We start from the raw sequence: 27,847 nt of genomic DNA, 5'->3' as shown, positions 1-27,847 counted from the left end.
CTACCAGCAATTTTAAATTCTCAGTGACATTGGCGATTGGGCATGACGCTCCCTCCCCATCCTTCAGCTTGGCTGCGTGCAGCTCTGCCTCCAACACTCCTTGCTGGGTGTCCTGTTTTCTGTCTGTGGAGCCCATTCACATTTTCCCCTTGTGATCTGTAATGCTTGTACGGTAAGAATCTTTCTTTCTTTCAGTTTTCATATTTTATTATAATCATTTGAAAATAATTTTTTTCTTCCTAGATTGAGATTGGAAGAGAGAAGAAAAGAGCTGCTACAGAAACTTGAAGAAACTACTAAATTAACTACTTATTTGCATTCACAACTTAAAAGGTGAGCTTAGCAGATTTCTGAGGGGAAACCTTTTCTCTGAATACATTCAGGCATGTTCTTGTTCATCTTTGATTACTTTTCACTTTGTTTCTAACTACTTAAAAGTAAATAAAATCATTATACTAGTACAGTTAATATTTGAGTGATCAGATTTAAAGTCACATTTTCTTTTCATGAAGCCCAGTGTCATATTGGAATACATTTAAAATATGTTACAGAAAGAAAATACCGTTTTACCTGTCATACACTTAGGAAAACTAACGCTTTTCCATTGCCCCATTTTTTAAAAAGGTAGAATGGGGGAGTTTTGGCCTTAAAATAGCCATAGATTTCCCTTATATTGATGAGGAAAATTATTCACTCCTCACATTCACACACAAAGAGGAAAGGTGAGCCGAACTCAAGGGGTCTTCTGTGTGATTCTTTTTATAGCTTTGCCTTGTTTTCTCTAAAAATGAAAAGCTTTTTTTAAAAAAAAATAAAAACTACATAACGTTTTTGCCCTATTTCCCTCTTTTTTTTTCCTTTCAATATTTTTAATCACAAAGTGGCTTCTAGTGGTCTGTGCAAATAAACTATCAGCCAGGTATTTGATCCTTTTATTTTTGCAAAAGGAGGATAATGTTTAATAATCTACTACGTGCTACTTAAAGAGTGGTTTGGAGAGCAAGGCTGAAAAGGTTAATGAAGAGGCATGACGTGGATACAGTTATGTGCCACATGATGACTTCTTGTCAAGGCAGACTGCTAATGATGGTGGTCCCATAAGATTATAATACTGTGTGTTTACTGTGCTTTTTCTAGTTTAGCTATGTTTAGATACACAAACACTACCATTGTGTTATAATTGCCTACAGTATTCAGAACAGCAACTACTGTGCCATGTTCGTAAGCCCTGAGAGCAATAGGCTACACCCTAATAGCCCCTGGGTGTGCTAATGGGCTGTACCATCTAGTTGTGTAAGTACACTCTGTGATGTTGCACACCAGCCTGGGAGCCAATAGGCTGCACCATATAGCTTGGGTGTGCAGTGGTTGTTACTGGTCCTTAGGTTTGTGTAAGTACACTCTGAGGTTTGCACACACAGCCTGGGAGCAATAGGCTACACCATATAGCTTGGGTGTACAGTAGGCTGTACCGTCTAGGTTTGTGTAAGTACACTCGGTGATGTTTGCACAGTGATGAAATCACCTAACATGCATTTCCCAGAACTCGACCTGGTTGTTAACTGACACGTGGCCGTGATAGGGAATTCCTCTGTCCCTGGCCATTGATTCCATTCTTTAGCAGGTTTCTTCCCTCTGCAGATCTGAAGGAGCCAGTAGGAATTGTGATTAGGTTTTCCATTTTGTAACAGATTTTATGGTGTGTGCTTTTCATCTTTCAGCCTCTCTGCCAGCACCCTGTCCATGTCATCTGGGAGCAGCCTGGGTTCCCTGGCATCAAGTCGGGGCTCTCTGAACACCTCCAGCAGAGGGTCACTCAACTCCCTCAGTTCCACTGAACTCTATTACAGCAGTCAAAGTGATCAGATAGATGTGGATTATCAGTATAAACTGGACTTCCTTCTGCAAGAGAAAAGCGGTTACATTCCTTCCGGACCCATTACCACCATCCATGAAAACGAGGTGGTCAAGTCCCCCAGCCAGCCTGGCCAGAGTGGACTCTGTGGGGTGGCAGCTGCAGCAACAGGCCACACTCCTCCGCTGGCTGAGGCCCCCAAGTCTGTGGCCTCCCTGTCCTCGAGGTCCTCCCTTTCCTCCTTGTCTCCTCCAGGCTCTCCCTTGGTTTTGGAAGGCACGTTTCCCTTGTCTTCTCATGATGCCTCTCTCCATCAGTTCTCTGCTGACTTTGAAGACTGTGAATTGAGTAGCCATTTTGCAGATATCAGCCTCGTTGAAAATCAGATTTTGCTGGATTCTGATTCAGGAGGAGCCTCCCAGTCTCTTTCAGAGGATAAAGACCTTAATGAATGTGCTGGTGAGCCATTATATGAAGGAACTGCAGGTAAGTGCAGCCCTTTGCTTTCTTGTATTCCCTCTTAGTGATTTTAAGGAGGATGATTGGAGGGTTATTTTTCCATATAAACAAAAGGGTATGATTCCCCTTCTCTTTCTTTTGAGTAATCGTTTTGGCTTCATTTAAGAAGGAGTTTTACTTATATACCTGGATATTTTCAATATCAAATAAAAATCACCTTCCGTATTTAATAGACTTAATCATTTAGTACCTGTTCAGTTGTCCAGAGACACTCTGTGTGTGGGAGCTGACGAGGAGCGCATTTTGTGAGCCCATTTCCTATTTCCAAACAGATTCTGGCTCCGAAATAACAAGCCAAAGAGGGTTTTCTTTTAAAAGTTGGCCTAAAACAGATTAAAACCAAGGCAATTAACATACTAGCTAATTAGTACCAAGGTTCAGTGTTCAGATTGTTCAGGGAATTCTATATAAATACAGTTTTTGTTTGAAGCTAGACTCTCCTTTTCTGGCAAAAGTGAATTTGGAGCAGCAGGTTGCAGTGTATGGTATTACCCTGCCACCTTCTGGCCAGGTTAACTGTTGCAGCCCCGGGAAGCAATTACTAGAGATTGGAGTTCTTAGGCCTGCATTTATATTCAAAAAGACAGAAACAGGAAAAATATAATGTTTTGTTTGTTTGTTTTCCTTTGCAAGGCAGGAACTTTGAATATGTTAGATGTGATTGTAAAGAGCACAAGATGGTACTCTTGTTGGCAGATGATCACTGTTGGTCTGAGGATGGTCTGTTCCAGAGCTAGCTTGAGACAGAATGTGAAATAAAAGCCCCCGTGCTAGTCTACAGGAGCCCTGTTCATAGCTACATGTTTTACTGACCACACAAAAGAGGGCGGGGCTCTTTAGAAGTGCTCTTTTCCTGTTCCTAGAAGCAATTTTATTTGTATGTATGGTCCTAAGAATTCTAAGTAATCGATTGGCCAATTCAGATGTTTAAAGACATTGACAAATCCACCTTGTTTCTGTGGTTTCAAATACTGAAGATCCAAGTGCTGTGCCCTGCCTGGGGCAGAGATGAGGGCCCATGAGACATTTGTGTGGTTTGTGCGCCCCCTCCTGGGCAGATGTCAAAGCTACAAGTAACAGGTTGTGGAAATAACCACAAAGAAAATAACTAGGGGAATGGTGCGTACACAGTGGCCCCAAAGAAACAGAAAGCTGTGTGGGGCCTTCACCACTGCTTCTGGGAAGGAGTACGTTGTGTGTGTGTGTGTGTGTGTGTGTGTGTGTGTGTGTGTGTGTGTGTGTGTGTGTTAGGGGATGCATACCACTCCTGGAACCAGCCAAGCCTCCACTCACACTTTAGTCACCAACATATTTGGGTAAGCACACTACCCAGTCTCTCAGGATTATGGTTCCTTATCTGCAAAATGGGGTTGCTACACTAATCCTTGTGTCAGGCTGAAGGATTAATGCAGTGATACATGTGAAGCACCTAACCGTGTCTGGCAATCAGCACACAGTTCATGATAATTATTAGTACTCTGTGACAGTGATGATGATAAGTAATAAACTCTGGCTAAACACAATTCTTACCATAAACTATGGAAAGCTATGAGAAGAAGAAAGAGAAGAAAGTGGAATGTTCTCTGTGCCAACGTTCCATCCTGTGCTTTGAACTTACATCTCTTGACCCTTCAAGCTAGTTTTACTCTTCCTGTATTTGGAGTGGTATCTAGTGACTGCTTCTAGTGTTCAATCAGTTTGGAGGGGCAGTAAGTGAGGCTGGATGCTGGAGAAGAGGGGAGAGAGTGATGAGGGAAAAAGTTGCCTAAAGTCTGTCACCCACCCAGTAATCCTGAGGTCTGGGAGTCCTGTCTTGCAAGTGTCTCTGGTTGGCCCATGCCTTGCCCTTGACACTTGGGTCTTGCTGTGTCTGAAAAGTTTGTGGCTGGAGACAGTTATCTCTGAATCTTTTGTGGAACAGTTTTTAACTTTTTAAATGCATATATTAGAAAACTGCTGTTAAAAGTTACCCTAAGATAAAATACATCTAAGAGCTTTGATTGCAGATAATATTCAGTTGCATGTCCAAAAACAAGTGACAGCATGCATTTAACCATAAAGACTAATTCTCACAAATTAGCTGGGCATGATGGTGGACACCCTGTAGTCCCAGGAGGCTGAGGCAGGAGGATGTCAAGGCTGCAACAAGCTGAGATTGCACCACTGCACTCCAGCCTAGGCAACAGGAGTGAGACTTTGTCTCAAAAAAAAAAGGAAGATGAATTATCTTCAGGTCACCAGCACTTTTTTTCAGGGGACATCTGCCCTGCATGTGGGGGTGGTGGCTCCCTATCAGGGACGTTTGTCATCTCCCTCAGTGCTCTAGAGGCTTAGGCAGGTAAAGTCAAGTCCCTTTTATGTAAACTTTGCTCTCTAGTGCCAATCCCTGCTGCATGACACCAACCACGTTGGGATAACTACGAAGGCCTTCCACAGTCAGTCACTGTCATTGTCAAAGTCAATTTCAGGCTGCTATGGTTATTCCTGGGGTAATCAATAAATCATGTCATCACCTTCACCCCTCACAAAGTGGGGTGGGCAGAGAGAAGGCACTTCATCATCAAGGAAAAAGCATTCCCACTGCCAGAAATAAAAGGGAAAATGCAGCAATCAATCCTGTAATCTGAAGCCTTAAAACTTAAACATCTTAACAAGATGTAAAGTCACGACTCAGAAGGGGGCCGAAATGCATACCAATACAGATCCCTGCGCTCACTCTCGCTCACTGGAGGATGAAAGAGCGCACAGGCTTGCAGCTCATTACAGTACAGAGCACAGCCTTAAATGAATGCTCCTTGCTCACTGCAGGATGCTAGTGTATGAATATGAGTTCAAGATAAAAGTTAAGTGACCATTGGTGCTAAAGATTCAGTAGCACAGAACGTTTTTTCATGGTATTGGCTGGTGAGGAGTTCCTGTAAGTCAAAGACATTTTTTCTTAATTTCTGTTGGAATAGTAGCATAGGAGATATAGAATATGGCATGTGGAGAGAAGGAAGGGGAGAGCAAAAGATGTGGAAACTTATCCATTGAGTAGCTGGAAGCTCTCTGTGATAGAACTGTCACCTTGAGGGACATAGATCATTTCCTATTCCTGAATCTATGAAAACTGCAGTGAGTGCTTGAAAGAAAGAGACTAAGGACCAATGAGAATTTGTGTCATTCATCCCTTCCCTTAAAATATTTCAGGACAAAGAAAAACCATATTCTCTTCCAAGTAATGACTGAAATAACTGGCGTCCCAGGAATCTTATAAGTCATAGTGCCTTGAATTGTTTACATCTGTAGATTTGAGTATTCACATCCTTGACTCCCAGAAGGATATCTTATTTTGGATTGCTCATGACCAAACCGTGTATGTATTTAATACTTAACTTTTCCAAATAAGACATTCTGATCAGAGCTCTCACCCTCCCCTCCATAGATGTGGAAAAATCATTACCAAAAAGAAGAGTGATCCACTTGCTTGGGGAGAAAACCACTTGTGTGTCGGCTGCTGTATCTGATGAGTCTGTGGCTGGAGACAGTGGGGTCTATGAAGCTTTTGTGAAACAGTAAGGATTCAGCAGGGGTGCCTTTAGCACCAGCAAATCTCCTTCGCCGTGGATGTGGGTTGTATGCTGTAAATGGACTGCTACCATTAGTCCACTCTTTGGCTTAGTAAGGACTTTAGCTGTTAAAGAAGTGGTGTGGCTGAAAATTTCAGTCTATCAAAAATGACTTAGCCATGGAAATGATAAACAGATTGGTGTACCCAGAGGCAGATGACCCTCTTTAAAATTTAAAAACCTTGATTTTAATGGGAATATTGGAAGAATTCACCAGACTCTGTTTGGCACATGAAGCTTCTCGTGTATTTCTGAAAGCCGGGAATGTCTCCAGGGTGTGGTATATTTCTAGTCATACGGAAAGTAGTCATCAGACAGGCTTTGCCCTAAAGCCCAGAGGCGAGCTCTTCTTGAAAAGAGCCTCTAAAACAGTAAGCTTTCACTGGGATCAGTTCCACTGGGAGGGCATAGGAGTGCTGTTAATTCGGATTTTCATTCAGAACGCTAAGTGGCAAACGGTAACCATAACAATCAGTAACCCCATGAATTAACTGTTCATCTACTCCCTGTCCATATAGGCCTAGTGAAATTGAAGATGTCACATACAGTGAAGAGGACATAGCCATTGTAGAGACCGCCCAGGTTCAGATAGGACTCAGGTAAGGCACGTGTGTGGGAAAGGAGCAGTTCTGACATCTGTGCCCGGCAAGTGGCCTGTGGTGATTCCTGACTTCATTTAGCCTCTTTTTTGACAGATACAATGCAAAAAGTTCAAGTTTCATGGTGATTATAGCACAGCTCCGAAACCTTCATGCCTTCTTGATACCTCATACTTCAAAAGTGTAAGTAAAATCAGCGAAGATCAAATTGAGGAACTTAAAAATTTCCATGTAAGAGAATTTTACACTGTAATCATGCAGTTCATCAAAATGAAGATATGGAAAAGACATAGCAGGGCTGATCATGTCTAAATGAATGGCAGACAAAGATAAAAAGGAAAATGTGAGGAAGACATATTGAGTTTTAATTCTTATTCAACTGATTCTTTTAACAGTAGAAGCCAAGACTTTTAATCTCTTTTTTGTAACTAGAAATACTATTTTATGCTGTTTTGGAATTTGATTGAAATAGGAGTAAAACTTTTGTTATTGTGGAATTGTTACTACTGTTGTTTAAGGAATTTTCTAATCTTTTACATTAAAATGTAGTGATTAAATTTAATGTATCAGTACAACATTGCCAGTCAAACATTTTGTCATGCTACATGTATGTTTTTATCATCAAGCATTTACTTCCCTGTGACCAGTGAGTTCTTAAAGTTATTTCATTTCATCAAACCAAGAATCCCAACAAATTGATGATATAATTCTACATAGTCCATTGCTTAGAGACTGTTTTCTGACAGATAAGCCTAAAAATCTTATGACAGATAAGTCTGGAAGTCTTAGATGCCACCATTAACATTTTCTGACTTCAGAGTTTCAGTAACTCTGAAGGGCTCATGGCTGGACAGTACCAGGAAGAATCCAGATTTCGACTTAGCACCTCAGACATAGAATCCAGAATATACATGTCCACTCTGCATTGAAACTTCCTGTAAGAGGTGGATTTTAATAATATTTTGAATATGCATTGTAAGGCTTTGGAAATGTAAAAAGAGCTGTTGAGGGATGATCCCCAAGACTCTATACCCAGCCAGGTGAATGTTTTCCTTAATGATAGAGTATATTCCTTAGTGATAGGACTTTTAATAGAATAAATTTAAGAGTCCTTCATGTTTTTCCTACAGAGTTACTTGTAAATTCACCGCCTAACATTCCAATAATCATCAGAAAGAAGAAACTGTATCTAAGAGAAAAAGAACTAGAGATTATGTAGTCGACAACAGAAGAATAGAGATAGTGGATTTCTTTCTTTCTTTTTTTTTTTTTTTGTAAACATGGGGTCTCACTGGGTTGCCCAGGCTGGTCTTGAACTCCCTGGGCTCTCCCACCTTGGCCTCCCAAAGTGCTGGGATTACGGGCATGAGCCACCGAGCCCAGGTGAGATAGTAGATTTTAATGTGTTGACAGGCATCAAAGTTGGAGGTAGGATAGGATTCCAAGAAGAGAGTGAGCTTAGAGAACTTCCTGAATCAAGGCGTGGGCTGTCCACATCATTAGTGAGACCAGTGAGGAGAGCAGGCATCACGTAGAAGTGCCTAGATCAACACAGAGAGCCTGCTTCCCAGGCCTGAGATGAAAAACACCAGTCAGCAGTGTCCAGGAAGACTGGCTTGATATAATCTGTGACTTCTCCCTACCAGTAAATAACTTGTGATGTTGGAGCATGCCACTGATGGCCTTTTAGTAAAGCAGATCATGGAGAAGACAAGTCTACCAGAGATTGAAACAATAAACAGTGAGAAACAATGCACAGCTTCAGGAGAAAACTACAGAACACCCCAAGAACACACACCTTCTTTAAACTCACTGTAAGGGTACACCTACAATATGCTCTACTTCAACTAAACCAATCATGGTCATTCTCACTTACCTCATAGGGTGTCACCAAGTTCCCTCTGCAGGCATGGTGATACCTGCGTGGTGTAGGACCAGTGAGATACTCAGCCCAGCCAATGAGCAGACAGTTGCTCTTCGGCTCCCCAGCTGGTGTGCAGGCACGTGTTTAGTTGGTGCGAACCTTCCTGACACGTATAGCAATCTTTCCTTAAACCCATATGTAAAACCTTGGCGTAAAAATGACACTGCTAAACATGACAGCTAGTATGAGATAGTCTTAAAATTGTTCTTTTTTTTCCCAACTTCAAAAGTTAATTTTTTGATTATTGTGACAAACAGAGTTTATGCTTCCTCTGGTTGACAACAGCCATGGTATTTTTGTGAGTCGCTTGCTGGACTCCAGGTTGTAGAGATATGCGCCCCCCCCACACCCACCCCTACAACAGAATGAGAGGGAGCATACCCTTGCCTTCTTTCCCTTGTATATTTGGCTCTTAACTGTGTAAAGTCTCACTTTTAAAATATGGAAACATTTTTAAATCACTTAAGTGGTTAGGCCACTGGTACGGAAGGCTTCAGTGTGTGATGGCTGGAGAAACAGAAGATCCCTTCCCTCCATTGCCACTCTAATACACTTCTTCTTTATTACTTTTCCATGAAAGTAGAGAAAAGATTTTCTTCTGCTGAATCTTCAGCCTCCCAGGGACAGTGAGCTGTGTCTTAGTAAGGCTCTTTAATCAACAGCAGTGGGCCTCAGGCCCACTAGGTCTTCAATGTGGAATCTCCATAATTAGTATTGATATGAAATACAAAATAATATGACATTCCTCAGTTCTGCATTTGAATTACAGTTTTTCTAATGGAGAAAGACATGTTTTAGAATATAGATTAGACAAGCCTGGAAATGGTGGTGGAGGGATAGACTTAGCGGTATTCTCTTTCTGGGATTTAAAGGAAGTTACCTCATGCTGTTTCTAAGAATTGTGGGTCCTCATATAATGTGTGCTCAGAAAAGTCACTTTAAAGTAGTATTAGAAGTTATTGTTTTTCTGTAACTCTTCCTCTGAATTTTGCAAGGCAAGAGACTCTTTTAAAACAGTTTGTCGTATCTCAGACTTTGGAGATGCTAGACAGTGATATTTTTGAACTGTTATTTCATCTGTTTTAAATTTTCTTAACAATATGCTATTTAGCCTTTCTTTTTCTCTAGTAGGATAATGTATTCCATTCCTGGGAAGTGATCATCAGCATCTCTTGTTTAATACTCAGGATGAGCATTCTGTGGGATAAAGTCACCAGTATCTACTTAGTGTGTTCCTACCTTCCCAGGCTCAGAAATAACTTATTTTGGAATTGGCTGTACATGGGGCAGGTGGGACGTTAAATTCGTCTGCCCTATGGATTTTCTTCCTCTTCACTTTCCTATCATGTACCTTTGCTGCAGTCTCATGGTGAGTGGAGGCTGGGCCGTTGCATGCTCAGGGGCGTAGTCAGCTTGGGTGGGTTAAGAACAGAGCATCTATGCAGCTGAGCACAGACCCGTGATAGCAGCAACACTTTAGATTGATCATGAACTCCATGATCCCTCATTTTCTTTCTTTGCAGATAATTTCAAATGATAGCTGTGAAAATGGTAAAATTAAAGTACCTATGAAATCTGTTTTATTCTTGTTCTTTGCAGATATTTTAGGGTTGCCGTTCTTCCTTCCTCAACTGATGTCAGCTGTCTGTTTCGCACAAAAGTTCATCCGCCCACAGAATCCATTTTATTCAACGATGTGTTCAGAGTCGCCATTTCCCAAACAGCTTTACAACAGAAGACACTGAGAGTAGATCTTTGCTCTGTCAGTAGACACCGAAGGGAAGAATGCCTGGTAGGATTCTTCATAATTCCCATTATCAAATAACACTTATGATCGGATGGTCTGAGAATATATTTTGTAGTTGCTGTTTTGCCAGCCCTAGAAATCACTACAGACCTGCCCAACATCTTGGGACACAGCTAATGTTTTTTCATTTTTTTCTGAAATAGTGGTTTCTGTTTATTCTCTTATTCCAGACCTTTAAAAACTGCTTATAAATTGTGATTTTCTATAAAAGCTGCTTTCTATTTCTAGCTTTTAACCACAGAAGAACTTTACTTTTGTGACAGCTATCACTCATAGAGTGTGCTTACCACTCCCAGTGCCAATGTCAAGCTTTATGTGAGTGCTGTGTGTATATTATCTCATTTAATCCTCATGACAACCTGATGAAAGATTGGTTATGAAATGGATGATTATCCCCTATTTTCAGATAAGGAGCTGTTTGAGAGGTAATATATTTTACGGTCACACAACTATAAACGATGAAGCCAGATATCAAAAAGACATCCCCATATAATTCACTGTTACATATTAAAATAAAGCAAGACCACTGAATACTATATAGTACCCTTATTCACCTCACTCTCCCCCACCACAGTATTGGAGCTTTTGGGAAGATGTGGTGTTACTGTTTAGAGCAATACGATATTTAAATGCTACAGCAGAAGACTTCACAGATTGTGAGTTTAACACACTGTTGTGGCATAATAAATCAGAACACCATATACGTCCAGTAAGTCTACATAAGCGTTCAATGCAGGCTCTGGAGATGTGCCATGTGTTCAGAAACATTACATCCCACGCTACAAGTTACATAAGTGTTCAAATGCACGGCCATCTAGAGACGTGCCATGTTCTTCCAGAAAAAAACAATGTGAGTCTGCAGTTGAGCTTTTCTCTGCAGTCCAGTGGGAAGCACAGAAACACACATGTTTCATGATGAACAAAGTTTAAGAGGGTAGGTTTCTTCTTAATTTTTCTTCTTGTTTTCTTTACTTGAGAAAAATGTCTGATAATATCTGACAATGAAGTTAGAAAGAAGCAAAGATAACAGACTTGTTAGGCTATCAGAAAGGCTTTAGTATCATAGATGTCATATTTAGTATAATAGATGTCAGAGGCTCCAACAAAGTTCATAAACGTGTTAATTGATAGCCTTAAAGAAGAGTGTAATTTAATTTAGATTTTGTCTGTGTGTGATTTGGTGGAATATGAAAGCCTTTATCCTTTACTTTTTTTTGCCATTCTACTAACTTATGTATCTAGAGAAAACTGTTGCTATCTGATGTCTTATTCAAGAACCAAAGTAGAGTTTTTATTTTTTTTTCAGTGGATAATGGGTTGTTGGTGAGTAATAATCAAGTCACCTTTACAGCATATTATAAGAAGTACTATGAGGCCAGGCACGGTGGGTCTTGCCTGTAATCCTAGCACTTTGGGAGGCTGAGGCAGGCAGATCACCTGAGGTCAGGAGTTCAAGACCAGTCTGGCCAACATGGTGAAACCCCGTCTGTACTAAAAATACAAAAATTAGCTGGGTGTCGTGGCATGCGCCTGGAATCCCAGCTACTCAGGAGGCTGAGGGAGGAGAATCGCTTGAACCCAGGAGGTGGAGGTTGCAGTGAGCTGAGATCACACCACTGCACTCCAGCCTGGGAGGCAGAGCAAGACTCTATCTCAAAAATAATAATAATAATTTCACATTTACATAAAGGGCATGTTTAGTCATTAGGTCTTTGCAAAATGGTATCTCACAAACTAATCCCAGGATTAACTTTTAGGTGGGGGGTTATTTCTTATTTAGTCACAGCTGAAAATATAACATATCCCCATGTTTTAAAAAATCCAGCAATGCTTTATGTCAGGAGAATTGCATTTTTTTTACCCTAAAACAAGCTCATTCAGTAATCTTTATCAGAAAAAATATTAATTTAAACATTTTGGCCAGGCGCGGTGGCTCACGCCTGTAATCTCAGCATTTTGGGAGGCCGAGGTGGGCAGATCACGAGGTCAGGAGATCGAGATCATCCTGGCTAACACGGTGAAACCCCGTCTCTACTAAAAATACAAAAAAAATTAGCCGGGCATGGTGGAAGGCGCCTGTAGTCCCAGCTACTCAGGAGGCTGAGGCAGGAGAATGGCGTGAAGCCGGGAGGCGGAGCTTGCAGTGAACCGAGATTGCACCACTGCACTCCAGCCTGGGCGACAGAGCGAGACTCCGTCTCAATAAAAAAAAAGAAAAAAGAAAAGAAACATTTTATTTTCTCTCTTCTTTATTTTTTTTCTTTGTTTTCTTTCACTTACATAGGCTGGAACTCAGATCAGCCTGGCAGATTTACCATTTCCCAGTGAGGTTTTCACTCTTGGTTATAACTTGCTCCTTTCCAGCAAATGCCGTTGCCAAAAAGAATGGAAGAAAATGAGGACTCTGTATTCAACAAACCAGCCATTAGGAGATTCTATAGACTTGTGAGTCAAAATTAGAGAATGAATGATGGAAGATAATGCTGAAAAAAATACATATATAATTATGAACAGTCAATATGATACATATGAATGCTACGAGACCCAACATGCTTTTATCACGTTTCACATCCTTCCTTTTCTCCTTTCACAACTTTTGCTGTTTCTCAGCGTTGCCGTAAAAGAAAGAAAGTTAATTTCCAGCTTTGGCTTTGTTTCAAATATGGTTTGTAAAAGGAGCACTCTTTTCTGCTCACACTTCCTTATAAAAATAAACTTTGACATAGAGGCTTCAACTGGTTTTCAGTGATCATGGAAAAAACCTTTTAATTTAAATATATAATTTCCATGCATCATGTTCACATTGTTTGATTCCACTGTCAGGTTATACATTTGGCACTTTTATATTTTGCAAATTTGAAATTATTAAGCCAAAATAGTGTGTTAGCTTTTCATTTTTAACATCAATAGCCATAAATATTTTCTATTAAATACTTTTGTAAGGACCAGGCATGGTGGCTCAGGCCTGTAATCCCAGCACTTTGGGAGGCTGAGACAGGTGAATTGCTCAGGAGTTCAAGACCAGCATGGGCAACATGGCGAGATCCTGTCTCTACAAAAATAACAAAAAAATTAGCTGGGTGCAGTGGTGCACACCTGAAGTCCTAGCTCCTGGGGAAGGTGAGGTGGGTGGATCGATTGACCCTCGGAAGTTGAAGCTGGAGTGAGCCATGGTCACGCCACTGTACTCCAGCCTGGAAGACAGAAAGAGACCCTGTCTCAAAAAAATGGGGGGTGAGTTGTAGCGAGCAACCATACTTCAATACAGTACTTCAAAAAAATTTACAAAGGGGCCTTTTGTGAGGCCGTTCATCACGAATTTGGCATTTGTGGATATTGTTATTGAATTCAAGTTTATTTTAGATTATGAGGAAGGCATTTCCTAAGCAAAAGTCAGATAATTAAACAACAGTGTTTTATTGATCATCTACTGTGTGTGAGACACTATAGTAGACACTGTAGTGGGGGGTGAAAGGGAAACAGACATCATGGTACATCTTAGATCACATGCCCAGGCTTGTGGTAGACACTAAACAACGCATACAAGATGGCGAAATAGAGTTTTTATCCTTAAGAATGCTTTTATAATGGTCACACTTTATGTAGGTTCTTAAAAAATAGCTTTATTACAATATACTTCATATGTCATACATTTCACCCATTTAAAGTGTGACAGTTTATCCATTTGAAGCACCCAATTCAGTGGTTTTTAGGATATTCACAGAGTTGTGCGTGCAACCAACATTACAGTCTGATATTAGAACATTGACATCATCACCAAAGAAGCCCTGTGTGCACAAGCAGAGACTCCCAGTTCTCCCGAACCTCTTTCCCCCAAGGCAACCACTAATCCCTGTCTCTGAATTTGCTTCTTCTGGACATTCATGTAAGTGGAATAATACAATATTCATTCTCTTGTGTCATCTTTCACTTAGCATAATATTTTCAAAGTACCTCCCTGGTGTTGCAGTATTAGTATTTTATTCCTTTTTATTCACACATAATATTCTATTGTGGATGTACCACATTTTATCTGTCCATCAGCTGATGGGCATTTGGGTTGTTTCCACTTTTTGGCTGTTATGAAAAATGCAGCTATGAACATTTGTATACAAGTGTTTTTGTGGATGTATGTTTTCATTTCTTCTGGGTATGTACATGTGAGTAGAATTGTTGGGTTGTGTAGTCACTCTGTGTGTAATATTTTGAGGAATGGCCAAACTCTTCCTAGGTGTTTGCACCATTTTGCATTCCCACTAGCAGTGTATGAGGTTTCCACTTCCTGCCTTGCCCTGTGTTATCTGTCTTTCTGATTCTGGCCATTCTTGTGGATGTGAAGTGGTGTTTCACTGTGGCTTTGATTGACATTTCCCTAATGACTAATGATGGTGAGCATCATAGGCTTATTGGCCATTAGTATATCTTTTTTTTTTTTTTGAGAAATGTCTTTTCAGAATCTTTGTTTTAAAAGGTATTGTTTATTTATTTATTTTTAATTTATTGTTATTTTCTTTTGAGATGGAGTTTTGTTCTTATCGCCCAGGCTGGAGTACAATGGCACAATCTTGGCTAACCACAACCACCCCCTCCCAGGTTCAAGTTATTCTCCTGCCTCAGCCTCCCGAGTAGCTAGGATTAGCTGGGATTACAGGCGTGCACCACCATGCCTAGCTAATTTTGTATTTTTAGTAGAGATGGTGTTTCTCCATGTTGGTCAGGCTGGTCTTGAACTCCCGACCTCAGGTGATCTGCCCACCTCGCCTCCCAAAGTGCTGGGATTACAGACATGAGCCACCGCGTCCAGCCTGTTTATCTCTTTATTATTGAGTTATAAGAGTTCCTTACCTATTCTTGATACAAACCCCTTATCAGATAAATGATTTGCAGATATTTTCTCTCATTCTGTGGATTGTCTTCTCACTTTCTTGATGGTTTTATTTATGGCACAAAAGTGTTTAATTTTCCTAAAAGTCCAATTTATCAATTTTTTAAAAATCCTTGTACTTTTGGTATCATAGCTAAGACTGCTTTGCCTAAACTAATACCACAAAGATTTACTCCTGGGTCTTTTTCTAAGAGTTTTAAAGTCCTATATTTAGGTCTCTGATTCATTTGAGTTGTTAATGTGGATCCAGTTTCGTCTTTTTGTATGTGGATATGCAGTTGTCCCAGCACCATTTATTGCAAAAACTGTTCTTTCCCCTTGAATTATCTTGGCACCCTTGTTGAAAATCAAGTGTGAGGGTTTATATTTCTGGACTCTCAATCCTGTCCATTAATCCATATGTTTGTACTTAAGCTAGTACCACACTGTCTTGATTACTGTAGCTTTGTAGTCATTTTGAGATCAGGAAGTGTGGGTCTTCCAACTTTGTTTTTCTTTTTAAAGATTATTTTGGCTATTCAGAGTCCCTTGCATTTCCATAAGAGTTTTAGTATCAGTTTACTAATTTTTGCAAAAAAAGATAGCCAGGATTTTCATAGGGGTAGAATTGGACCTGTAGGTCAGTTTGGAAGATACTGTCATCATAACAGTTCTTAGTCTTCTGATCCATGAACATAGGACATATTTCCATTTATTTAGGTCTTTAATTTCTTTCAATAATATTTCATAGTTTTCAGAGTCAACGTTTGCATTTCTTTCATTTTTCTTTTTTATTTTTATGTCAGATGGGTAATGTGCTGATGTCCTAATGAGATTTGAAGGAGGCATATGTCACACGTGAGCATGAAAACCTAATCATCACACTTAGGAACTACAAAAGGATCAGTGTGCGACTTCTTTTGTTAAATTTATTTCTAAGTATTTTATTCTTTCTGATGCTATTGTGAATGGAACCAGGCTTTTAAAAGTTTTGTTCATCATGGCCCCGTACAACAACATAAAAAAGATCTATACATGACCAAGTGAGATTTGTCCTAGGAATGCAAGGTTATAAGAGTTCCTTACCTATTCTTGATTATTGTTCTGAATTAATTATTTTTAAATTTTCATTTTCCCCTCTACTAGATCTGCAGTCTTTTATTTTTTGCAGTTTCCCTGGAGATTATAGCATGAGTTCTTAACTTATTAAAAACTACCATGAATCAATTCCTTTACTTTTTCCCAGACAATGCAAAGATTTTCAAAGACTTTAAACTCCATTTTATTCCCTTTTCTCCTTCTCTGCTATTATTATCATATATTTTGAATCTCACAAGATATTATTATTGTTTCATTGACAATTAGTATTCATTCAGATGTCTTCACATTTTTACCCTTTTGTTATGTTTTATTTCCTTCTGCATTATTGTGCTTCCTTTTGAGACATTTTGCTTCTGCTCAAAGAATTCCCTTTAATATTTCTTTTAGTATAGACCTGTTAGTATCTATTTTGACTTCATTTGTGAAGGATAGTTTTTTTGCTGCATATTCAGAATTCTAGGTCTGCAGTTATTTCTTTGAACATGTTAAAAATATCATTTTATTGTCGTCTAGCTTCCATTGATTCTGTTGAGCTTTTGGAGGACAACTTAATTGTTGGGTCATATAGCATTATTTCTTTTACTGCTTGTAAGATTCTTCAGCAGTTTCACTCTGATATGCTAATGTGATTTTCTTTTTGTTTATACCACTGAAATCCTTTTTCATTTCATTCAGTTTTTTGAGCATATTATTCATGAAAACTTAAATTTTTTTCTCATTGCCTGTAGTGTATGGATCATCTGTGGGTCTGCCTTATTTGGCTATCGTTTCTCTTGACTTTCACTCTTTAGGTCCTAATGAAATACTGGATATTATGTATGAGGATAACTGACTGATATCTTCCTCCAGAGAGGATTTTATATTCTTCTGAAAAGCAAATGACAATATGGGTAGCTTACCTGAATTATGTGGGGACCTGAATTCCAGTTTTGCTCTCCATAAGACTGTATGGCACAATGGAAATATCTGCTTACTATTTTAGCCTGATAGCAGCTGTTTTTTTGCTTTGTTTCTCAGCTTCTTGCTCTGCATATAGGCAGCTTAGGAATGGCAAATGCCATGACAGGAATATCATGCAGAATATTGAGCTCACTTTACAGTTCATTTTCTCTAACCTCTTGTGAGTTGACTGCCTTGGTAGTCCTGAACTCAATGTTAGTCTTCCCATCCTACTGACATTGCCACTGTTCTAGGCAGCCACAGTCTGTTTAGCCTGTGTACCTCACCACTAGAATTGACAAATACCCTAAGGGAAAAGAGTGGCAATGGCTCACCTTATTATATTTCTGTTCTGCCTGGGATCTTGGCCCTCTAGTCCTGATTGCCTTTGTTGCTCTTCATTGCTTTAAAACAGCTGAGAGGTTTTGCTTGTTTTGGGTTCTGTTTTATTCAGCTTTCATATTTGTTTTCAGCAGGAGAGTTGAGTCTTCTTTACAGATAGTAGTGTAAATTCTCATCTGATGAGTTTTTAAATCATTTCTTCAAGGATATGATGTTAATTGCCATATGCTTTACATTCTCCAGGATGCAGTGTCAGCCTTACTTGCAAGAACATCAGCTGAGTTGTTAGCTGTGGAACAAGAATTAGCACAAGAAGAAGAAGAAGAAGAATCAAGACAAGAAGAGCAGAGGGGTCCAGATGGAGACTGGTTAAACAGTTATTTCCTTTTGCTATTGGGAACTCAAAGATGATGTGTTTACACATCTTACAATGAAACCTTTGTAGGCTCATGTTTTATTCCAGAATTATGGAATGCACTGCACCTTCAGGAAGCTATGCTAGGAAAAGTCTTTCCTTGGTCATTAGAGAGTTAAGGAAGTAACGGCAAGATTGTGGGCAAAGTTAAAACACTAGCCAGGTTCTTTGTTCTTGTTTCGAGTAATTTTAAAACACGATTTTCTGAGCTTTTTTTTTTTTTAAGTCTAAACTTGATTTTGATAGATATGGTAGCTTATTGTAGAGTTATAGATAATTTTAAAAGTGACTCTATTTTTCTTTTATCTACCTGGAAGTACCATTTAGGCTCTAGGAAGACAAAGCAGGTATTTTAAAAAGAACTTCTGAGTACTCATTTCTCTGTTTGTTACCACTCTCACCTTCTTTTTCTGTGTCCTTCCCTGTATCCATACCCAATCCTTTAAAAAGTGGGGCAGAGAGGGAAGTTATTACAGTTTTTGTCCAGGTTCATATATATATAAAGAGCTATCCTTCCTGGATTGTACTGTTTTCTCTTAAAACAAATTTTAGTGAATATTTCACTCTTTAAATATATATGTAAATCGCTTGAGTTAATTTTTAATATATAGTTGTTTAGACTATTACGTTTGGTTGAACTACTGTTAACACATGTGCATATACATATATAGCATGCATTTGTTTGTGTGTATATAGAAAACTTTTTAGAAACTTAGAGTGACAAGGTATATCATAAATAACGCAGTCATGGACATTTGGAAGGAATAGCTTCTACTGTGATGTAAAAAGATATAGATATACTTTGTCCTTATCAAAAGTCCTTCATAGTGAATAAAAGTCACAGCACTGCAAAACAAACAAATATGAGAGTGATTATAAGGTTCATTATAGTATCTTTAAATAGTAATTCTCATATATGTAAAATACAATTTGTTTCACACATATTTCCAAACAGTACACTTACTATGTAAACAAAGGAATTTATAACTCATAGTAGTCATTAATGGTTCCCCTTATGTTCACTTCATGGCTAGACATTTATTAACTAGTCTGTGCCAGTTTGTCATATGTCACCAGTCAAATTAAAGCTGAACATTTAGTTATCAATGGAAAGAATGTTTGTGTTCGGAGAACATGAAACTCCACAGAGTTTGAGATGTTCTAAACCATCCTAGTACTCCTGCTTTATATATTCCATATAAGCTGTATTTATCTTCTGGAGCACCACTTATACCACTTATAATGCCACTTCAGCCTATGCCAGGGCTTTTGTTAAAAATGAGTCTTCTGCTAGTTTAGAAGAAAAACTTCCTTAACATAGGATTCTCCTTGCTAGACCGTGAGCACACCCAATAAAATGAGTATTTAAAATCCTTACTTGTGTATTCACTCTTAGCTGAGAGTAACTCCATTCTATTATATGATTAATCTTACAATAAACGAACAATGAACACCAAGTTATTTTATAGTGAGTGTCAATATTTTTAAATGCTAACATTAAACTCTATATGTGATTTTCAGAATATGTCTATTTTAATATCTAGAAATTAGGTTAAATTTCATGAGTTTAACTTTTTAATACCACATTATGGTGATTTTGCTACAGGTTACTAGAGGGTGAAGTGAGGATTTTATTTTTTATGAGACATTTCGTTAAAAACCCCAGCGAAAGAAATGGCTTGGTTCATTATGTGTGAGTCTGTTTCCCAGATAACAACTTCGCATGCGCAGGCTGCGTGTTCGTTGAGCATGCCTGCCTACCAAAAGTGTGTTTTGTTTTTGTTTTACCATAGGCTAACAATGCTGAGAGAGGCCTCTAACGAAATTGTGGCTAAAAAAGAGGCTGAAGTTAAATTGCCAGAGGACAGTAACTGTACAGAAGACTTAAGTTCATGCACTAGTGTGCCTGAGATGAACGAAGACGGGAACAGGAAAGAAAACAACTGTGCCAAAGACCTCAGAAGTCAGCCACCTGCTGCAACACCAACACTGGTGACTATTCCACTGTTCTGTCTTAAAACTGATGCCTTACGGGCACCATGTGGACTAGGGAGATGCGTGCCTGTCTCCTTAGGTGTAAATCCCATGTCAGGATTTTGTGCCAAAAGCTGATCGTGAAAGGCGTGTGTGGGAATAGGCTCTGAGAAGCATCATAAATGCTTTAAAGTTTTAAAATGGGCCCAAAATATTCTCCACTTATATTTGGAGAATATGTAAGAAGAGAAATAGTTCTAGTTACTTTAAATCTCTATAAATATTCTGTGAATATTAAAAGTATTTTCTGAATTCCTTGGATAATAACAGGATGTCTTGTGTCAAGTTCCGTATATGTAGTAAGCTTTACTTCCATTTCAAACATGAAGTAAACATTTAAAGTTCATTTTGGTTAGGCGATGCCCTGATTGGAAAGGTGACAGGTGACTTAGTTTAGGCACAAGTGCCGGCCAAGTTATTAAACAGGTAACTTCGCTAGTTAAGTGAGAGATGTACTGAGACTGTCAACCTCATATGGGGAAAATATTTTCAAGCTTTGAGGATGCCCACACACTGGGGATATTGGTAATAGAGTTTAGAGAATTATAATTTTGTATTCCTGAGAAAATAATATTATGCCCTGAGAACTTCCTTTCTCAAAGGAGCAAACCTTCGTCAAGAGGCAGGTTTAGAATCAAATTATACCTATAAGATAAAAAACAGACATCTGCCTATGCCTACTGAGCTTGTATTTTGAGAAACTTCCATTTTTACTTAAGTTTTATTTTTGTTACATTTCTAAAGATCCAGTAAAAATACAACTCAGCTTCACAACAGTTATGTTTATACGTGTATAATTGCATATTCTATTTAAACCTACATGTTTGTGGTATATTTCATTTTCTTATATTTAATAATCTTTATCATTTATTTGGAAAATAGTGTAATCAGAAAGTTGAATAAAGTTTAATGATGATATATACCCAAATAGGATTCTTTATAAAATCATTTTAAATTTAAACCTTCATTTTAATGTTCGACCTTGTGGAGGCAGCACCTCTATTTATGGTGCTTGTTGGACAGATACCACAGTGCCTGCCATGCAGAACTGCCCAAGAACTCACACTGCCCGCTGTGCAGAACTTCCCAAGAACTTAGCAGAAAGCCACTCTTGGTAGAAAACTGAAGAGAAATTCTCCCCAGAAGTACGTCAGAAGTACTAGAGTCTATAATGCAAAGCCTTTCTCTTAGGAGTGGCCATAGTGCTCCATGAGTCTCTGTTGTAACATTAGATATTTTTTCTTTCTTAGAAGAAAGGAACATAATGTTTACACATCTTTCAGCTCCTGACAAGTTGTTAACTTCTCTTATAGGTTGACAAAGAGACAAACACTGATGAAGCCGCTAATGACAATATGACAGTTCGCCCCAAAGAGTGCAGCAGCCTGAGCTCTAGACAGCATCCCTTTGTGAGGAGCAGCGTGATAGTGCGCTCACAGACCTTTTCTCCCGGAGAGCGGAGCCAGTACATCTGCAGGGTAAGGTGGCAGCGCTCGCCGCGAGGCTCTGGGACTGCAGCTTCTTCCCTGCTGGTAGGGAATGGCCCTCAAAGGAGAAGACTGTGCACTGGGAGTCTTCACATGACAACTACAAATGCTAGAAATGCTATAAAATAGATGTAGAATATCACATGCTTATGGTTCTTTTCCATTTGTTTGTTTTTCCGTCAAATTTAATGTCTCCTTGGTTGCAATGTGATTTATTTGGCAAGTAAGCAAAGTTTACGGATCGTAGTGCTAAGTGTTCATATGTTATTTGGACTTCAGTCTGTATTTAGAAACATAAAGTGGTTTTTTGAGATATATGTGGTCTGTATATTTCTATTCTGTATCTTATGTCCTTCAAACCATGTTAGTCTTGTTGAACTGAGAATTGTGAATTGCATTTTAGAGCAAAAATCCTCTTTTAATAATGCTTATAAACACTGATCACATCCATAGTTCTGTGAAGAAAATGATGAGATTTGTATCAATTTGCCAAATTCTACTTCTAGAAGTATTTCTGATTTATCTAGTAAGACAGACATAATATTATAAACTGGGTTAGAAATACTTTTTAAATTCTAAATTTATTCATTCAGTTCAACACGTTTTTATTAAGCACCTGCTTTTAAGCACTTTCCTAGATACTTGGGATTCATTTAGAAACAAGAGACTCAGAGCCCTGCCATTGTAGAGTTTACGTTCCTGTGAATCGAGCCAGACCACAAGCAGTAAATATGATGAACAAGCTATAAAGTATCTTGGAAGGGAATCAATGCTATGGACAACAGTAGTGCAGGGGGTTGGGGGTAATACGCAGGATTCAGAGCAGGCTGCATTTCAGTAAAGATTTGAAGCAGAGGAGACAGTGGGCATGGGCTATCTGGGCTGAGAGCATTCTAGATAGCACAGACTGTCTGAACTCTGACCTTGAGCTCAGTGCTTTATGCAGACATTTCTTTAAAGAAACAAGTATCATGTATTAGCTAAAAATACAAAGGATAATTTTATTTAAAAAAAATATATAAGTAGCTTAAACATATGATTTTTGATAGCCACTACCAAAAGGCAGCTATTTAAATTATTTCCAGGCATGGTGGCTCATGACTGTAATCCCAACACTTTGGGAGCCTGAGGGGAGCAAATCACCTGAGGTCAGAAGTTCAAGACCAGCCTGGCCAACATGGTGAAACCTCATCCCTACTAAAAATACAAAAATTAGCTGGGCATGGTGGCGTGCACCTGTAATCCCAGTTACTAGGGAGGCTGAGGCAGGAGAATTGTGTTAGCCTGGGTGGCAGAGGTTACAGTGAGCCGAGATCATGCCACTGCACTCCAGCCTGGGTGACAGAGTGAGACTCTGTCTCAAAACAAAATACATAAATAAATAATTTAAGAAAATGAAGTTATTTAACGAAACAGAACAGGAAAAACTTATTTGAGGGGATTTAAAAAAAAAAATAAACTCTTAACTATCACTACCTGCTTTACTTGGTAAATGTCTCAGTCCCAAACTTCCACTTGCACTCTGTTTGATATGCAGTGATTTTTTTTTTTAATCTTTTGTTGCCAGTTAAATCGGAGTGACAGTGACAGTTCAACCCTGGCTAAAAAATCACTGTTCGTGAGAAACTCCACCGAACGCCGCAGTTTGAGGGTCAAAAGGGTATGTATTCCCTCAACCACTTCCCACTGTCCCTGGACCAGTCCAGAATTGTGACTTGTGCACCACAAACTCCAGAACCACGAAATGAATGTCAGTGCTCCATGCACTTGGCCTACTGAATGCAGCCACTGGGATACACAGAGACGCAGATGCCATGGCTGCTATGGAGATGGAGGGTTGTGAGGGCATTTATTCATCATTGGTGTGGAACCTGTGATGGTTAAGACTGGAAATGCAATTTCAGTATCTCTGGAGTAGGGGCCTGCTGAGCCTGCAGGGGTATCAGACAATGGTAGAACACATTTCTGATGATGCTGCATACCATGTCCAGGTCTTGAGCGATTGTGGGAAGGGGTGTAAGACCTGGTGCCTTTTCTGAAGGACACACATGCTGGTAAAGGAGGAACACACAGTTTTCGTAACTTGCTTAAACAGATATCTTTAGAAAGTTCACACTAATGTGGGTGGGCAGCTCAGGTGGCATTTTCCTGGAGGTCATGGGTCTCTGCATGAGCTTTAAGGGTAAGTCTCAGAGAATAAGTGAATTAACAGGTTGGACTGTTCAGGTAGTTCAGAAATGCCTGTTTACTTGCCAACAGCTGAAATACTAAAGGAAAATATTTGTTTACTGTGATCATTTTGGCTTAAAATGTGTGGTTTGGTGAGTACAGACCACCACATGTGCTGAGCTCTGTTGATGGTGAAGAGCTTGCACCCTCAGGAGTCCATGGTCTAGAGGAGGACGCAGCACACACAGGACTGTCACAGCTGTGCCGGGTACGATAGGGAATGAGCCCATCTAATTGAGACAGTCAGAAAGACTCAGTTGGCCAGGGGTGGGGGGTCTCGACACTTGAATAAAATTTCAGAAGAAAATGGTAGCTTTGGGGCAGGGTGGGGGTGTGATGGATACTGGGTGCTGTGAGTAGGTGGCATAAAATGATACTGGAGCAGGGACACACAGAGCATGAGGATTGTCAGGTTCTGCTAACAGCTTTGGCACTGTGGATAGGAGGATCAGGCATGAAGCCTGGGAAGATCAATCAGAAGCATTGTCATCACCTGGGCCACTCTGGTCTCATGCCGCCATGTGCAGAGTAAAGAGATGCCTGGCCAGGCAGCAGTGGGTGCCCCTGGTTTAACTTCCTGGTTACTTGAAAGGCATAAAAGCATATTTCATTTTTCTAGAGGCAGATGAGATGTACTGGCATTTATTCAGCATTCATCATTTTCAGGAAATTCTGAGATGTCGATTTTTCAGATTACCAAACTTTATGCTTTAAAAGCATCTAAATTTTTATCATCTTGTGTGAAAAGTCTTCTCAACTCCTTTCTAAGTCGCTTGCCTTCTTAAGCAGCACATACTTTCAGGGATAGTTTCACTCTTCAGATAAATATTAACCTAAAGTGTTTATGAATCAAGGAGCTGAGAAACGGTTGGGTTACTGATAAACTTAGTTATCAGGACTACTTGACACAGACAAAGGTTAATCCTGAAGCGTGTGTAGAAGATGGTTTTAAATGGTTTTTAAAAGTAGACAGATATGGTTTGATAGGAACAAGTGAGGAATGGTATTCTGCTTTAAGAATTACAGCATGAGCGGCCGGGCGCGGTGGCTCAAGCCTGTAATCCCAGCACTTTGGGAGGCCAAGACGGGCGGATCACGAGGTCAGGAGATCGAGACCATCCTGGCTAACACTGTGAAACACCGTCTCTACTAAAAAATACAAAAAACTAGTCGGGCGAGGTGGCGGGCGCCTGTAGTCCCAGCTACTCGGGAGGCTGAGGCAGGAGAATGGCGTAAACCCGGGAGGCGGAGCTTGCAGTGAGCTGAGATCCGGCCACTGCACTCCAGCCCCGGCGACAGAGTGAGATTCTGTCTCAAAAAAAAAAAAAAAAAAAAAAAAAAAAAAAAGAATTACAGCATGAGCAAGGTATAGAGGTGTATGAGGACAAAAGTATCTGCAAAGATGAGTAAAAGGTTCGCCTGAATAGAAGAGCAAAGCGCCAAGTGTGTGAGTGATGAGGTTAGAGGGGCACCCGCCGGCAGCGGTGTGCTGCACCCTCCCCACGCTGGCTCACAAGAGTCAATTGTGCTCGTCTCTCGCCAGTTAAATCGGAGTGACAGTGACACATCACAGTCAGAGCTTGAAAATGGTGATAGTAGGAGTATTTGCCACATCGAAACTGGCAAACCCTGCAAATCAGTGCTTTCTTCTCTCCTAGAGAGAGCCAATTATTAAACATTTACCAGCAGACTCTTGTATATGGAGTCCTTAGGCTCTGTGTGCATGACAGCTAGGAAGGATTTCTGATTCTGAACAGTAAGTAATACAGTCAAAGATGATGTGTGTCTAGATGATTCTTACTGTGTAATGCATTTGTAGAGAGGAGAGGGTAGAGGTTGAATAAAGGGAACCTAAAAATAAGAATGTTACACAAGACCATGCAATATGTACTGGATGTGGAGGAAGAACAGGAGGATGCAGTAAGAGTGATTCTGACTTGGGCTAAGGCTCTGAAATCAGAATAGGGACAGACAGGCCCCCTCCCTTCCATCTGGCATGAGCACTACCATTATTCCAGATCTTCAAACTAGAGTACTTGTCAAATTTGAGTCCCTCCTCACTCATATCAAATAGTAACAGTTCTTATTAGCAATCGCTTATTTTGCATTCTGTCTGCCAGTAATCTAGGCAAAAAATACCTCCTTGCTCCCCTCTGCTGGTACAATCTCACCTCTCACCCAGCCTTGTTTAAAATCTCCTCCTCAAGTGAATGGGCCCTGACCCTGAGTGATCCATCCCCTTCCCTGACTCCCTGTGCACTCCTGCGCTCACTCACAGCTTCCTCTCGCTTAAGGTCTCATGTCATTCTGCAGTCAAAGTCTTCAAGGGCAGAGATTGTGTCTTCTCTTCCTGGTACTTTGCCTGCACAACCCCAGCAGACGTTTATTCATATATGTTCAATAATTATTGCTTGATGAATGGGTTAAGATTGCCCCTGAGAAGAGCCATGGTGATTTAGTGGTGAAAGTAAGTAGCACACAATGGGAAATCAAGGAAGGCAACTCAATTTAAGCATTCTGATTAGACGAGAGAGTCAAAACCTAGCAACATTGTCCAGCTATATTCAGGCTGACTGTCATGGATATGATAAGAGTTATATGTCCTGAAATGGAGGAAACAGAAGTGTCTTGCAATGTATTTATTTATTACACAAGGCAGGCTTCATGTAATCAATTGGTCAGGCTAAGTAAGCCAGGCTGTACTATGGTAACAACTTTAAAAATCTCTGCGGTATAAAACAATAAAGGTTTATTTCTTGCCCAGCTACTGGTTCACTGCAGGTTGGCAGGAGGCCCTGCCCCATGTTGCTCTCACCCAGGGCCCATGCTGATGGAGCCTCCCTCTGTGGTTCTTTGCTCTCCCTCCAGCAGGGGACGGAAATGTGCGCCTCTCACACTGGCTTTGACAGGCTTCTGCCGGAAGTAAGGCACGTCTCTCCAACTCACCTGCCATGGGCCCGAGCAAGTTGCTCCTGCCCCTTAGGCCCTGGCTTCTAGGGCGCAAGGAAGCACCATCCATCATGCGCCAGGAAGGAGGGAAAGCAGGGTAACCACTGCCTGTATAACCAGGGTGTTCATCATTCTGTTTCTAACTATCCAGACGGTTTGCCAGTCAGTCCTTAGAAGAACAGCACAAGAATGCCCAGTACGGACATCTCTAGACTTAGAACTGGACCTTCAGGCATCCCTGACCCGGCAGAGCCGCCTCAATGATGAGCTGCAGGCACTGAGGGACTTGCGGCAGAAGCTGGAGGAACTGAAAGCTCAGGGAGAGACTGACCTTCCACCAGGCGTGCTGGAGGACGAGAGGTTCCAGAAGCTTCTGAAGCAAGCGGAGAAGCAGGTACACAGCTCAGGGTCTGTCATCTCGGAGGGGCTTACATCTTTTTTAAAGCATGCCACGTAGAAGGTACCCAACGTACGCTTCTTTTTTGCGCATAAGTCTTTGGATGTTTTGCTACAGCTTGGAACACATTTGGAACACATTTTTCCCACTGCTATAGGCCCCCCTTTTTTTTTTTCTGCAAACTGAAAATGTTGAAGGAACAAGGAAGCTGGGAAAGTGGGTGTGGCAGCAGGGGATGGGTGTGGCCCGTAAGAGTGAGGGCGTGGCCAAGGGGGAAGTGGGAAGTAGTCATAATTTCTCCTCCAGATTTTTCTCAATCTCAACGTAAGACTTGGCAAATAAATACAGTATAACTTTTGGCATAAGTGAGACATTTTGTTTGGATTTTCTATGGATATCTTTTTAAGGTTCATTAACCACATCAATTGTGAAATACATTGCTAATTTTAATGCTACTAAATTTTCACTTTCATTCTTATCTTAAAGAAAAATTACACTTTGTTTATTGACATTCTCCCTTACCTTTCACCCTACAAATAGCTATACCAAAAAAAGATGAAATCACTTATTAAAAAATAGAGTATTTTTGGCCGGGTGCAGTGGCTCATGCCTATAATCCCAGCACTTTGGGAGGCTGAGGCAGGTGGATCATGAGGTTAGGAGTTCAAGACCATCCTGGCCAAGATGCTGAAACCTAGTCTCTACTAAAAATACAAAAAAATTAGCTGGGCGTGGTGGCACGCACCTGTAATCCCAGCTATTCGGGAGGCTGAGACAG

General features: G+C 40.2%; 1 protein-coding gene across 1 annotated transcript in view; it reads left to right on the top strand.

Annotated features, from left to right (window-relative positions):
• Positions 1-27,847, top strand: part of WWC2 (WW and C2 domain containing 2) — a 211,596-nt gene that overhangs the window by 154,145 nt on the left and 29,604 nt on the right. Inside the window, exons 10-21 of the mRNA XM_017854348.1 lie at positions 244-333; positions 1,722-2,341; positions 5,799-5,928; positions 6,501-6,581; positions 6,678-6,764; positions 10,105-10,297; positions 12,597-12,758; positions 17,802-17,926; positions 19,767-19,965; positions 21,321-21,485; positions 23,062-23,154; positions 26,824-27,066. Of these exons, the coding sequence (XP_017709837.1) occupies positions 244-333; positions 1,722-2,341; positions 5,799-5,928; positions 6,501-6,581; positions 6,678-6,764; positions 10,105-10,297; positions 12,597-12,758; positions 17,802-17,926; positions 19,767-19,965; positions 21,321-21,485; positions 23,062-23,154; positions 26,824-27,066 (2,188 nt within the window). The remainder of the gene's footprint in view (positions 1-243; positions 334-1,721; positions 2,342-5,798; positions 5,929-6,500; positions 6,582-6,677; positions 6,765-10,104; positions 10,298-12,596; positions 12,759-17,801; positions 17,927-19,766; positions 19,966-21,320; positions 21,486-23,061; positions 23,155-26,823; positions 27,067-27,847) is intronic.

This window comes from Rhinopithecus bieti, unplaced genomic scaffold (genome assembly GCF_001698545.2).
Source record: "Rhinopithecus bieti isolate Rb0 unplaced genomic scaffold, ASM169854v2 scaffold_38004, whole genome shotgun sequence".
NCBI lineage: Eukaryota > Metazoa > Chordata > Mammalia > Primates > Cercopithecidae > Rhinopithecus > Rhinopithecus bieti.
The sequence above is the reverse complement of the archived record's forward strand: the minus strand, read 5'-3'. Positions and strand labels throughout refer to the sequence as shown.